Source organism: Saccostrea cucullata, unplaced genomic scaffold (genome assembly GCF_032062105.1).
Source record: "Saccostrea cucullata isolate Sc308-1 unplaced genomic scaffold, CSIRO_AGI_Scuc_v1 ctg1068, whole genome shotgun sequence".
Taxonomy (NCBI): Eukaryota; Metazoa; Mollusca; class Bivalvia; order Ostreida; family Ostreidae; genus Saccostrea; species Saccostrea cuccullata.
The window spans coordinates 219,025-233,684 of record NW_026927241.1 but is presented as its reverse complement, the minus strand read 5'-3'; the positions used below and the strand labels follow the sequence as shown (position 1 = coordinate 233,684).

The following is a 14,660-nucleotide window of genomic DNA, read 5'->3' as shown; positions in this document are numbered from 1 at the left end:
AAAGGACTTTCTCTCATTGAATAGATCTGTGAAATATATGAAAGTCCAAAAACAAACCATTAAAAGTTGTGGCAAAAGATAAAGATATTCAAAGTGGGTTATTGCTGTTTTCATGACATTGCAGTTTGGCATTTTTTAAATAAAAAATATTCTTGGCCAAACATTTTTAAAGTTAGAGCGACGGCTTACATATTTTTCAGACGTTTCTTGCGACAGAGCCTTTCCTTTGGACACCATTAACTTTAACCCTGTGCATAATTTTAAGGGGGCCGACTGGGGTTTCCATTGCGCAATATTTCGCGCATCATATTTACTGTTTTGAAACTCTTTTTTTTACTTATTTTTATTAGAAATTAATTAGGGAAATTAAGAAATTACAGGTCGAAAGTTTGATTTCAATTTTATATAACTGATCTTAAAAACGATTTTTCACCAATTAGGTAGATTGACGTCGTAATAGTGCGTTTTTTATGTTATGATAACATAAAGCTTATGAAGAAGGGGTGATAAAAATGTTTTAAAAGAAAAAGTAATTGATGTATGCTCTTGAAATTTAAAGCACTGAAATTTGAGAATATCTCCATCATTTTTATTATTCTCTGTTTAAATCTTTTGTATACGTCATATTTTGTAGGACTCTGTAAAAACGGAAATCCGTTAATTTTTAATATTTTGAGATACCCACTCTGGAAACAAGATGGTAGAATATTGTGTTTCTTACATAAAATTTACAATGTAGTATTATTCATCATGTATTATCTTTTGATCAAAAAGTACATTGTAGTATTTGCATAATTTTATAAAAAGTGCAAAAAATTGGCACTATCCTACATAATCCTATAGCAAATGTACCTGTATTTTGAGATGTTTAAAAATTTATGCCCTTGACAAAGGTAGATTTTCTTCACCTGAACTTGGCAAATGCTAACTTTGGAGTCAAATTTTTTAAATGATATAAAAACTAAGAGATTCTCATAGTTCACACAATAAAATCCAAAGATCTTACCCTTACTTAACTGGTTTTTCATCAACAATGCATTCATTTTTCACATGTGTATTTCTTGTAACAAAGTCTGTCTTTGGGTATCAATATATTTGACCTCTTGATCTTGGAGTCTGACCCATTTAAGCAAGAATTTAACCTACTTTAACCTTAATAGTTTGTTCCACTTTTAAAACATTGGACATTAATTTTGAACAATTAGAACTAGTTCCTTTATATTTCACAGGTGGTGCACATACTTATTGTGACATTTTTAATATCTCGGTAAATAGATTAATAAAACAATTCTGTCTAATGTTAATCAAAATCTAACTAAAGGTCTACATATTAAGATATTTTCAAGTGAAAATGTTAAACCAATAGACTTTTTTGGAAAAAATATTTTGAAGAATTAATAAAAAGGTTTTTTTCAACGTTTATAGTAAATTTGCTTTTTGTGCATTTTCCATTGTTCTTTTTGACGGCTTTTACTTGTATTCGTATGGCCATTGAATTAGCAATGGGGTAATTTCTTCTCTACTATTGAAAAGTGTTTAAAAGAAAGCTAGCGTTTGAGAGTATGAATGCTTCCCAGCACCTGTCAGGCGCAGCAAGCCATAGATTCCATTATACCGGAGGATAATACTTCCGGGTCAACCTGTCACTTCCTTAAACTTCATTTTACCACCAAAGGAATAGATGCTTTGAAACAAAGTTGCATTCTAGCATTCCAACATATTTCATCTGAAAGTCTACAACCTTTATTTCCTACCGACATTTCCCAACTGTTGCTTCCAAACATTTCAATCTCTTTTATTAAAAAGTGTCCTTTCTCTTCCATTTTTCAACAAGTGTCCTGGCGGACGCGTGGTCTTTCCTGGTGGGTCAACTTTTAGAATAAGCGTGTCCAACACGAAGAATCTCCGATGTAATACATATATTTAGTTATTATGTTGGCTGTAATGGATTTTATCTGGATCATCTGATGGGATGCATCATTTTTGGTCTTTATGTTAGAAGCTGTCTTTGTATAAGAAAATTTAAAAAAAAAACTTGAAAACTTTATAACCAGTATACTTGAAATCAGAGAGATCAAGAAAGAATTTATATCTTTCATGCATCCATACAAAATTTTACAATTCATAATACCCTCACAGAAATTACAATTCAAGCATTTATCCTTGATTTCAAAATCTTCCTTGAAATCTTTTACGTGTTCCCTGTCTTTGATTTTGTTTATTATTGCGTCTACGGTTATTTCTTCTTCGTCCTCTCTGACCCCTATTGTTTGGTAGTGGGTCGACGCCACCGCCTCCTTGACTTCCAGTGGAAGTACTGGTAGAAGTTACATTTCGAAGAACATCAGCAGGATTAGGGATTTTGAAGCCAACATTAGTTGGTGGAATGCTTGTTTGAGACGTGGATCCGCCTCTAGCTGCACTTCGCTGAAAAGCTCCTGGAAAGGAAGGGAATCTGCTGCTGGTTCGTCTGCTTCTCAGCGAATTCAGTTGATCAGCAAATGGACGAATGTCGTATCCAAGATCATATCTATTCAATATTTTGCTGCAAGGCCGAAGGGAATTTCTGCAATGAAAACATGAAAAAAAAAATTGAAAATGATCTATAAAAACATCAAACTTAAAATTTTTCTTAAAAACATTTTTGATGCAATTTTTTTCTAAAAATCATATCATCCTATTTTCCAAAAATCTTGAAAAAATTTGTATGTGTAAATAACAAATTTCAATTGTACCACATGTACACTTCTAAATGTAAAGAGATTCGAAAAAAAAATATTGTCTGCAAACACTTGATACAAGGCTGTACGTACCCTGTGATATCTGGTCGTAAAAGAAGTCGAGGCTGATATTGTTTAAAACCATCATCTTTGACGACTGAGCATAAAATTTTGGCCAAAGTAACTTGTTTCAGTTCATCAAGTTGCCCTGCAAAAGAAAATACGGGTATGGATTTTAGAGAGTTTGAATGATTAATGACTACTCTTTTTATTTACACCAAATAATCTACAAAAAGAAATCGTACGCAATTATATAAAAATGCATTGTTAAAGTACACAAAAATGAACAAAGACCATGGAACAAGATTTAGCGGTTTTTTAACCTTTACAGCTCAAAATGAAGCAGAGAAGATTAATTTTGTACAATTACACAAGGTCGTTTCCTCGCTTTCATGCTTCATTCTTGCATACATTTTTATTATGACCAGAATGTCTCATGCATAAAAACTTTCCGTTGCAAAAATTTATTGACCACATGTATAAAATATGGACATTTTAAATAAACAACATTTGAGTCTTATGTGTAATGTTCAGTCCAAAATTATTTCACGTCCAGTAAATTGTAATACATTGATGACTCATAAAATCCAGCATAATGGTAATAAAGAATGGTTGCGCAGAATTCTACTGACCTGTGGTAAAGGCGGTCAATGGGTTCTCATGTACATCGTTCTCATACCAGAACCTGTCTCCATGTTTGTAACGAGAAAACTGAAGGGCAAATAGACAGGAAAAGGTGGGTCCAAGGATGCCGCCATAGATAGGTCTCTCAGACATTCCTCCAGCAAAAAGGTCAATATCATCAGTACTTCTGCAGAAGAATACAGAATTGACTGTGAATATTTCTGCATTTAATGTTTCTTCAGTTCACTGCATCATAAAAAATTATGTTGGTTTTATTTTGCAATGATTTATAATTTTAGGGTTGAAAAATTAAAAATTAATAGCACAATTTCCATTCTTATGTCAATACGATATATCCTGGTGAGCCTGAGATAAAAGATACCACAGAGTCTGATACATCTATTTCATATTTGGATATTTTACATGAAAAAGACGTTAATGATAATCTAACAACCAAGCTCTATGATAAACGTGATGACTTTAACTTTTCTATCGTCAACTTCCCTTACTTATGCAGCAATATACCTTCATCACCTGCATATGGAGTTTATATCTCAGTTGATTCGATGCGCAAAAACGTGCTCTACGTATGAACAATTTCTAAAACGAGGTAAAGTATTGACAAACAAGTTCATGAAACAAGAATTTCAGCTGTCTCGTTTAAAATTATCATTTCGTAAGTTCTATGGTCGATACAATGACTTTATCATTGAGTCAAATGCTGACTGACGTTTTCATACTTATTGTTAGTCCATTATTTATACAATGAATTGACGACGGATTTTCCGTTGATTCCCGATCATGACATGGAGCACACGGCTTGTGCGACCGGTCGACAGGAGATGCTCACTCCTCCTTGGCACCTGATCTCACCACCGATATTTTGGAGGTCCGTACTTTCCCTTCTCCTAATTTGTATTGTTTAATGGACTTTTGATCTTGAATACTGTTCATTATTTCCATACGTTTCAATTGCGTTATTTTTTGTTGTATAATAATATCATATCAATAAAAATTGTTCAAAGAGCGTTTTTTTACTTGAAAAAAGCTGACAATGAAAAATCCTCAAACATTATGTTATATATTGCATATTGATCTATTAACCTGTAAACAGCAGCGAGGTTAGCAGCATCTTGAGGGGAATGATCTACCAAACCACCAGATGAGGTACCGAAGTGAGAGGCTGGATATCGCCCGCAGTACTGTCTGTAGGCATTGTAAGATGGAAGTCCGTGCTCACGGCCACGCTGAATGTTCAAAGCTCCAAGGTCAAAAGACGTTGTTTCACTGGGGAACTGCCCAGGGGTACCTTCAAATAGTCTGTTTCTGAGTCCGTCTACAATGCTGCTGTCAGCTTGAGACTTAGGAGATTTAGCCATCCAGCGAGCCATAAATTCGAAGCCGTTTCTTGGAGAAAACATGAGATCTGGATTTTCAAAATGATTGCTTAGAGGAAAGGTTCGAATTTGCTGACGTCCATTGTCTTGTCCTACAATATTTCTGACTAAAGAGTGACCCATACGTAATACTGCGGCACCAAAGGCATTAAAAGTTCTTGGGTCGACACTTGGGTTGTAAACGTAGCTATCGTGGCCGGATTGCCTGGAGCGAAGGTTGAAGTAATTCAGGTGGGTTTTGTCAAGTACTGCTGGTAAGAATTCGTTGTAAGTCACGTGCTGAAGCTCAGCAACAACTATTCTCTTTGCCTCCTGGAAGAGAACTTCGTCGTCAGTAATACGTGTGGATGCCCTTAAGGCGTCTGCTATGAGATTATGACGTCGCATCCAAATTGTATGCATAACAGTAAGTGTAGGCGTTTCACTTTGTCTATGATCACCTGAACAAACCATTAACTCATTATTAGTTTTAGTTATTGATTTTTAAAGAGAGAGCACGTTTATCATGAATAACGGTGTATAATGGTAAGGATTATAAGGGGAAATCCATACTGTTTCTTTCATATTGCAAGCATTATGCATATATTAAGATTGACCGACCAAGAGATATTGTATTTGAATATTAAGAGAGGAAATTAGAATATCATTGAAAAGACCTATCCAGAAACCAACCTGCTATAAAACAGTGATATTGAGTAGATATTCCCATTGGACAGGTTGCACGAGGAAGTAGACCCCGTACTATATCGCTCGTTTTTAGTCGCCCACCGCCTAAAAGTTGGAAAGATATGCAAAATAAATCATCAAACATGGGCGCACATATTGTAATCAAACTCAATATATAATTTGACCCAACATTTTGGATTTTCCACTGCAATTATTAAAGATATGCATATAACTATCGACCTTTGCAGTTTATTTTAATAAGTCAACGTACATGTGCAGCTAAGCATGTACAGTGTATATGAAGATATCATGAACATCTCACTTAAAAGAACTATTCCCTTTTTCTTGCATTTTCGATTAGTTAATGGTAATGAAATGTATTTTCGGATCAGGAAAAAAGTTGAATTGGAATATTTGTTTTCAAAAAGCCCGGGGGAAATGAAAGCCTTACTGCGCTGTCGAAGTTCCATTTCCCGTTCATTATTGAAACCATAGATGGCTGTACCATCTATGAAAGAGGAACGTTGATTCTGCTGTTCACGAACACCTGTTAAAATCAAGATGACGACATCTCAGTCTAAAATTTTGGTAAAATTAATAGACAATCTAATTGCAAACTTGAAAATTAAAGTTATATTATGATCAGTTTGATGCTGAAATTGATGATTGTAAAAGGGAATACTTCATGAAGTCATGCAAAGGAGCACAATTGTAATGGAACTTATACGTAGTGAGGGAAAGTCAGGTAAACTGCATTAACCAAGAAAGAGTATTATTTTGATATATCATTTTCTTTGTCTTGTTTTTAAGGAACACGGTTATTTGACTATTCGTCAGAAATTCTTGCTAGAATTAATTTCTTAAAGAGTTAAGTTCACGTATATATTATTGTTTTAGATGTATAAAACATTGATGAAACTCAATTTAATTCATTAGTACATTGTACCACAATTTATTTTTTAGAAAGGACATGTATACCATTTGTACATCCAAGTGGTAAAGCTGCAGAATGGCGGACCATATTCATGCAGGTTTGTGTAGGAGGGAAATGTGGATCACCTCTTGGTACTGGGATAGTAAAACAGGCAAATTTATTTCTGTAGGAAAGAAATCGGATAGTAAAACAAGCAAATCTATTCCTGTATGAGGGAATTCGGAAAGTAAAACAAGCAAATTTATTTCTGTATGAGGGAATTCGGATAGTAAAAGAAGCAAAATTATTTCTGTTTGAGGGAATTGGGAAAGTAAAACAAGCAAATTTATTTATGTATAGGGAATTCGGAAAGTAAAACAGTTAAATTTATTTCTGTATGAAGGAATTCGGATAGTAAAAAAGGCAAAATTATACCTTTCGGAGAGAAAAAGGATAGTAAAAGAGGCAAATTCGTTTCTGTTTAAGAGAAATTGGATAGTGAAACAGGCAAATTTATTTCTGTAGGAGAAAATTCTGATGGTAAAACAGGCAAATGTATTTCTTTAGGAAAGGAATTGGAAAGTGAAACAGGCAAATTTATTTCTGTGCGAGAAAATTCTAATAGTAAAACAAGCAAAGGTATTTCTTTAAGGGGAGAACTCAGATATTAAAGCAGGAAATTTTTTTCTTTGGAGAGAACTCTAGTAAAACAGGATTTTATTCTGTCGGAAAGAATGCATTTAGTTAAACAAAATTTATTTCTGTCGGAGAGAACTCGGATAGTAATTTAAAAAACGAAAAACTATTTCTGTATGATGTAAATCGGATATTAAAATAGGAAAATACATTTCTTAGAAGAGAACTCGGAGTGTAAAACAAAATTTATCTGTAGGAAATCGGAATTAAAGTTCTGTAGATGAGAAATCATTTCTGTAAATGTAGTGAAAATGAAATATGGAGATAAAGAACAGTATTCAAATCAAGATTATTTTTTGTCAGAACCTTTTACAGTGTTTTTCATAAACAAGAAATAAATACAATATTTGAAGTTTCTTAAAGCAGAATTTAGAAATAAGACATTGTATAGAATTGGAACACACTTACACTAAAGGATTGCAGCAATCAGTTATGGTTCTTGGTGGGTTGCCCTCTGAAACGAACAAGATCTTATTACAAGAGCGAACGTAATTCAATGATATAATAAAGGACAGGAAAATAAGTAAATTTGAATTTTAGTATTTACTTCAAAATCAAGAATTTGATTTTATGTTTTAAGGGACCCCTGACATATTTGAAAATTTCAGATTTGTCTTTAATAGGTCGCATATTGCAAAATTGACTAGATATTCACAACATAATGTAAGTAAAAATACTGTGTTTTGTTCTGCTTGCAATTGTTTTTAAGCTTTGATAAAATACAGAAGATTTGCTGAGAAAAAAAACATGTAAAAGTATTCGAGATCAACCAGTTCTATTTTGAGGATCTGAAAAGAGACTAAAGAAGACTAGGTATAAAGTTAAGGAAGTTCACTAACCTGTCATTGAGGGTGTGGCAATGATGTCGTGATCGATGAACTGTCCAAAGTGAGTCAGAAATGTTGAGTATATGGAACTGGTTGGCGTTGATCCTGAGAGTACGGCGTTACTTACTTCACGGGCGCCGGGCAATTTACTTTGTCTGTTACTGGTCAACGTCCGAGGGGTGTCTATGACTGTAATTAAAATGAATTTATCTTAAACTTTTTTCAACAGATCAAAACAAAATTTTAATGTTGTGTCATTTTATACGTTTTACTGATGAAAAGAATGAGGGATTTCTCTACTCCATTACATTAAAATAAAATTTGACTCTTCTCTCAAATAATGAAATTTAATCCCTATATAAATTATTTAAACAACTCTAAGAGGCACAGCATCGATTATAAGTTTCGTTCATTTCAATATTTTTGAGTGACCTGCAGATTGAGGAATATGGAGTTGATCCTTAAGTTGCAGGTTTAAATCCCACCACTGCACGCGTGGAAACAGGTCCTATGTATGAGACAGTATATAGTACCTAGAGATCTCTCGCCGATTTCTCACTGTGCTCTAGATAATGTTTTATGTCAAACAGTTACATAGGTCTAGGTAGCAGTATCTCAGTTTGAGTGAAAAATTCGAAAGGACGTGAAAGAAAGTGAGAAAAAACAACGTTTTTGTCTTTTACCATTTCAATATTATTTCCCTTCTAACTTACAGTTATCATAATGGTTTTGGAGAATCCGTGCCTGTGGTGTGAAGGCTTTTCCTAGGAGGGGGTTATAAAGATTGTTACATGATCCGTCTGCTGTCCTGTATGGATTCTGTGTATCACATACGGGCATCTCGTAACAAAATGGCGCCATTGCTCTCTGAAAGCTTGCCGTAATCTCAGGATCGGAAATCACTTTTCTGTGGGCCTCATCGGTGTTTCTTGTGCCAGATGCAATTATCGGACTAAAAAATGATAACGATGGTATAGATCAAAAGATGAACAATTAAATAATATAGCGTAGTGCAACTTTTGAGGAAATTAGCAGATAAGACAAATTCGCAAAAGTTAATTAATCCAAAATATCTACATTAAACTCAAATACTGTAAATGAATTCCTGCGATTATTGCAAACTCAGAAAGAAAACAAGAAACACCGAGAGTAATTTGGGTTAAATCTCAAACTTTCCACTCGCAGAAAAATGATTATTGTAAGGTTATGTACAGTAATTGCACATATTTACATATGCCACGATGATCTCGCTTATTTTCAAAACATTGGTGTACCAAAATACTATTTATTTGAAAATTAACAAAAGACTTATAGATACAGTATATTGTATATAATACAGACATTTGTAAAGTAAGTCAAATAAAAGTGCTATTGCACCTTTTGACTGGAACAATATTCGTATTTGCTAAAATATATTTTTAAACAATAAAAGTGCATTTTGATATTATCTAAAATTGTTTATTTATGAGATGAATATTTTAAGTAAGTTAAAGTATTAACGTACCTGGCAGCAATATTCCGAGCGGCCGTTGATGCTTGGGACGACCTGTCATCTAACATTCTATTCATTTCTGGAGAGTTACTTTGTGAAAATCTGTTGTGGGCATTAATGGCGCTGGAACCCCCAGTTGTCTGCGTGGGTGGGTTTGTTGAACCGGTGCTCACTAGAATACAGAAGAACATCCAATATGATCCTTGATCTGACAATATATATGTAAAAGTGATTCTCTTATTTTCACAGGTAGCCCCGATATTTCAATTCGCGAAAGAAACAAAAAAATATTAACTTACAAAGTGGATAAACTTTAGACGTACTGTTTCTAGAAATGGTGTAAATCAAATTGATAACTTGTGATTCTGACATTTATTGCAACTGCCAAGTATCTATAAAATCAACCCGAGAATTCCAAGTTTTCGTAATGGGGCAGGTTCTGACGTTTTCCTGTGACGTAAAGTATCATAATCGTAAAACAGCCTGAAAAGATGTCAGATATTTCGGACTATAAACAGCTAGACTGTTTGACAGACGATTTTATTTTTCAATCAGTTTTTCAATGTCTACAAATTTTAATTTTATACTCTGAGTACGATCTATTTTTAAACCAAATCAGATGTTAAGGGATTTCAACAATCTCGTTTTAGGTCACCTGCAGGAGTACTCAGGTGACCGATACTATCTGTTTTTGTCCGCCGTCGTCGTGCGTCGTGCCTTGTGCGTTAACATTTGAACATCTTCAGCTTCTTCTCTGCAACCGCTCAACCACGTTTGGCATGAAGCATCTATGGGTAAAGGGGTCATGGTCCCTGTCCCCCTGGGGCCTTAGGGGTCGGACCAAAACTACTAAAATTAATGCAAAAATCTTCTTTACTCCTAGACATCAAGCAGTCAAACTGTTGGCGTGTAATCAGCTGTGAGTCCTCTACCAAAATTGTGAATTTCATGGCCCCAAGATCAGAGGTTCTAGTGCTAGGGCGGGGCTAAATATAGGTGAAAATGCATTATTTATTTGAAAATCTTCTTCTCTTCTCCTGGGCATTAAATAAACTAAACAAGTACAAAGTTATGTTGAATAAGGTTGCCTCTTCCAGTTTGTGAATTTCATGGTCCCAGGTTCAGGGGTTCAAGTGTAAGGGCGGGGCAATATAGATTATATAGTGAAATGCATTATTTCTTTGAAAATCTTCTTCTCTGCCCCTGGGTATTAAACAAACTAACTATATGTACATAGTTATAGTGAGCATGGATGCCTCTTCCAAAATTGTGAATTTCATGGACCCAGAGTCAAGGGTATTGGTGTTTGGGCGGGGCTCTATTGATTATATAGTGAAAATGCATAAAGTCTTTATAAATCTTCTTCTCTGCTCCTGGGTATTAAACCAATGAACTATTTACATAATTATGATGAGGAAGGATGCCTCCTCCAAATATGTGAATTTCATGCTATACATAGTCTGAAAATAAATAAATGCTTTGAAATCTGCATGCTCTTTGGTATATCAACCATTTATGATGAAAAAAAAAATTATGATAAAATTTCCAAAATTTTGAAATACGTGGCCCCAGGGTCAGTGGCTCCTAAGGGGTAGGGTGCACAACTGATTATAAGGACAAAGTGGAAATGCATTTTCTCTTTGTTACTCTGATCTACCTCTGGGTATTAAGTAACCAAAGTAAGCATGTGTGTAGCATAAGTGTATAGTTACAGTGTATTTTAAGCAACGGCACGGTGCCTCTTTCAAAATTGTGAATTTTATGGCTTTTGGTTTAAAACACGAGCCAAATTCAATTGTGGGGAAATTTGTTACATGACGCTCTGGTGACGTAGGACCGTGGTCCTCTTGTTTAGCATTTTGTATGGAACACCATAGCTGTCTTAAGGTATAGAACATCATGCTACATGTTGTGTTCTATGTAAGGGATAAATAACGAGACGGTGTTGAATAGTTTAGAGAAAACATTCTCTCCGAGGGCCGAAGGCCCCAGGAGGGGATGTTTTCTCTAAACTATTCAACACTATCGAGTTATTTATCTTACTTAAAAAAATTCCCTACTTTGGGCCCCAAAGAAACATTCACCCATTCAAATATCCAACTTTGCTGTAATACAATAGGATGTAGCCCATTCAAATATCCAACCGTGACACAAAACAATAGCCTAATCGAACATCCCTTTTATTCATGGACTAGTGAGCATGAAACTACATGGTGCTGATGTCATTTCAACCCTTTTCATTGTACTGAACAGTCATGAAATCATACGAAGAATATTTTAAAATCCAAAGTAAATTAGAGAGGTTTAGAAAGTGTTTTGAATATCTTTGACCTGAAAGCTGAAGAAAACTACAGAATTTTGATAGAAGGATGGGAATCTGTCGTTATTTATTATAAGATGATGTTTTTTTTTTAGGAAAAGAGTTGGATTCTTATGTAGTTCCATTCAAACAATACTTGTAGTAGTGCTTAGACAGATAAAGAGATTGGCGGTGTTATGCGGAACCTGCTTTAAAAACATTCCATATCAAGATCTGCAATAAAAACGGTGTCGAAAAGTAGATTGGCTGTCAATTAATTACGTTGTTTGGGGAAGTACGCCGGGAAAGTATGAAACAGAGATGAATCTCGGATAATCTGAAGGGATTTACTGATAACGGACCCTGAAATAATATTCAGCAGTAAGAAGTGATGTAGTTTAAGATTCAAGGTGAAAATGTATATAAGTGTCAAAATGTGATGCGAGATCGAAAACATTTCTAAAAGGGTGCAAAATTCGGAGGAATTGTTATTTCTGTGAGCATTCGAAGTGCAATTGAAACATGACAAATGCGACGTAATTACGGTAATTCCGTGTCCACTGGAAATTAATTCTAATAGTCCGGCAAATTTGGAGTAATTATTATTTTTCATGTGTATTGGAAATACATTTTAAAATTGTTTTTATCTCTTTTGTTCATTGTTTTTTGTTTTATGCACCTCAGTTGGATATTTAAATATCCAACCGATAGGCAGTTGGATATTTAAAATATCCAACTGATGGCCAGTTGGATCTTTTAAATATCCAACAAGTGCTGGTTGAATCGGTAATATATACGTAGACTTATAACAATGGGTGACGTCATAGAAGTTTTTTTAAATAATAAAGGGTTGATTCAATATATTAAATGGTCACCACTCCTTGTTAAGTATATACTGGCAAATATTTTGGGCTGGGTGCATCGTAGGGGACCTGAAATAATTTATTCAACTGATGATGAATTTAAATTTCTACAATCATATACTTATTTTAAAAGGAGCATTATAAAAGGCCCTATAAAGTTGCATAGACAATATCTTTTTCGTTTGATTCGTACTTAATATATGACCTAATACATCATTAACATAGAGTGCAAATTTAAAACTTGACCGAACTATTCATTTAACTGTAAAAATAAATACATGTAGGTTAATGCTATGCCAATTTCAAAATTCCAATCCATCCAATTAATGATATATTGGCGCTTGGAATAATTAAAATCATTAAACAAATGAAAAAGCAGGAGTTGACTCCAATTTTGACCTCTTGGCTCTTCCTTGATGAAAGTATTAAGGATGAGTGAAATGAAGGAAAAGAATTTTAAATAGAGTGATTGATATTATTGTCCATACATAGGATCATTTTAATTTTTTAATTCATGCATACTGACACTTATAATATTTTTTGAAACTAAACTTCTTTAAAAAAGGAAATGGAAATTTTGGCATTGTTACTGAAATTGTTATACAGCAATTTGTATATAATATTTTTTGAAACTTAAAATGTTTGCTTTCTTTAAAAAAGAAAATGGTTTTTTGGCATTGTTACCATCGGCTGGTAAATTGTATACCCAGCAATTTGTATTAATTGTTGGTTGCTATGTTTTATAGTTACCATGGCAACATGTCTTAAAGTTGAAGTTTTTAACATGTTAAATAGAACATTTGCGGCAAAGACAAAGCAAAAATTTCAAATGTTTGCTTTCAATTTTATGGTAACAAAGTAATCAAAAGTAAAAAAAAAAATATTCATTGAATTTTATAAAGTCTCATTGGTTAATACTGTGAATTAACTTTTTCATGTGGTTTTCATTTTCGTGGTTTTAGGTGTACATAGTTTTTCCTGAAAAAATTCAGAAGATTCTTTATGAGTGTTGCTATGGAAATAAGCACCCTGCTTTCCTTGAAATGCAAAATTTCAAATATTTATTAACAGCTAACTTGCATTTTGACTATCATCCAATCTCTAAGTGGAGGGTTAATATTGATATAAAGTTCACAAATCATTTTCCTCTTGTTGTTTTATTCATGGAAAATGACAATAATTATTTTGTTATAATGCATGTATTTAATGAATAAATGTTACAAACTCGTTCAGCAATCTTTCATATTTCAGATTGTATAATGATTGTAAAAATGAAAATAGTTTTACAATTATAAAAATTATCCAACCACAAAATCAAATCTCCTCATTCCAATAATTCTATTCAAACCTCGAAAAATTGACTCCACGAAAATTTGTGATTTTATAATAACTAAAGTTGAATTGATCATCAGATGATTTACCTGTAGGTATCAATGTCCCTCCCGTAATTCTTCGACCCGAAGTGCTGCCGCTGAAGGCGGAATTGACTGCATCGCGGACCACCGAATCCACCGACTGACCTCTGCTCCCCGTCAACAGAGTGACTAGTGTAACGGCCAAAACTGTCCCTCTCATAGCTAAAAAATGAACCAAAATATTTTTTTGCGATATAAATCCTTTGTTTTTTGCTTGTTTCTTTTCAAAATTCTTCTACTGGCATTAAAGGAAATTACAAATAATACTTTTGTTTCTGTCAAGAAATTGACTCAAAGGAAGACCTTAAATTCTTTTTTATTCTCTCATTTGTGAAATCCTACTAAATGTTATTGTACGACAACTATGAATAAAATATTCACCTTCGTCATTTGTAATGATAAATTAAAATGTTTTGATGCAAAGAAGCATACTTAATGCAATTTATGGGGCACATATAATCTTATCTCATAAGACAAGTGCCTGAATGAATTACTTTTTGTTTACAAAATAATCTGACCGCAGTTGCCAAATGATAGCCAACAACTGCATAATTATTAAATATGCATATAAAAAGTCAGTTTATTTGGTTAACTTATGAAATGGCTGCGCTCTTTGTTTAATGTTATATGATTCACATCTGTTTTTTGCAATTAATTTGATTTTGATTTAAAGTAGACACTTCTCTTC

The 14,660-nt window shown here is 33.7% G+C and overlaps 1 protein-coding gene across 1 annotated transcript; it reads right to left on the bottom strand.

The window, feature by feature from the left end:
- Positions 1-2,130: 2,130 nt before the first annotated feature.
- LOC134273834 (peroxidase-like protein) lies at positions 2,131-14,137 on the bottom strand. Its single transcript, XM_062756046.1, has 12 exons — positions 13,979-14,137; positions 9,408-9,567; positions 8,617-8,855; positions 7,916-8,092; positions 7,485-7,530; positions 6,446-6,564; positions 5,919-6,014; positions 5,474-5,572; positions 4,509-5,241; positions 3,413-3,591; positions 2,814-2,928; positions 2,131-2,566 (listed from the first exon to the last, which is right to left on the bottom strand). Exons 1-12 carry the CDS (start codon positions 14,130-14,132, stop codon positions 2,170-2,172), a joined length of 2,514 nt encoding a protein of 837 aa, XP_062612030.1. The 5' UTR covers positions 14,133-14,137; the 3' UTR covers positions 2,131-2,169.
- Between the last annotated feature and the right edge of the window lie 523 nt (positions 14,138-14,660).

What these genes read in the sequence shown, in the direction of transcription:
- LOC134273834 (XM_062756046.1), bottom strand. Translation starts at nt 14,132, where the DNA reads ATGAGAGGGACAGTTTTGGCCGTTACACTAGTCACTCTGTTGACGGGG. An exon ending in GCTCGGAATATTGCTGCCAG is followed by an intron (nt 8,856 to 9,407) that starts GTACGTTAATAC and finishes ATCATTTTTTAG; the next exon opens with TCCGATAATTGCATCTGGCA. An exon ending in ATTGACCGCCTTTACCACAG is followed by an intron (nt 2,929 to 3,412) that starts GTCAGTAGAATT and finishes TTTCTTTTGCAG; the next exon opens with GGCAACTTGATGAACTGAAA.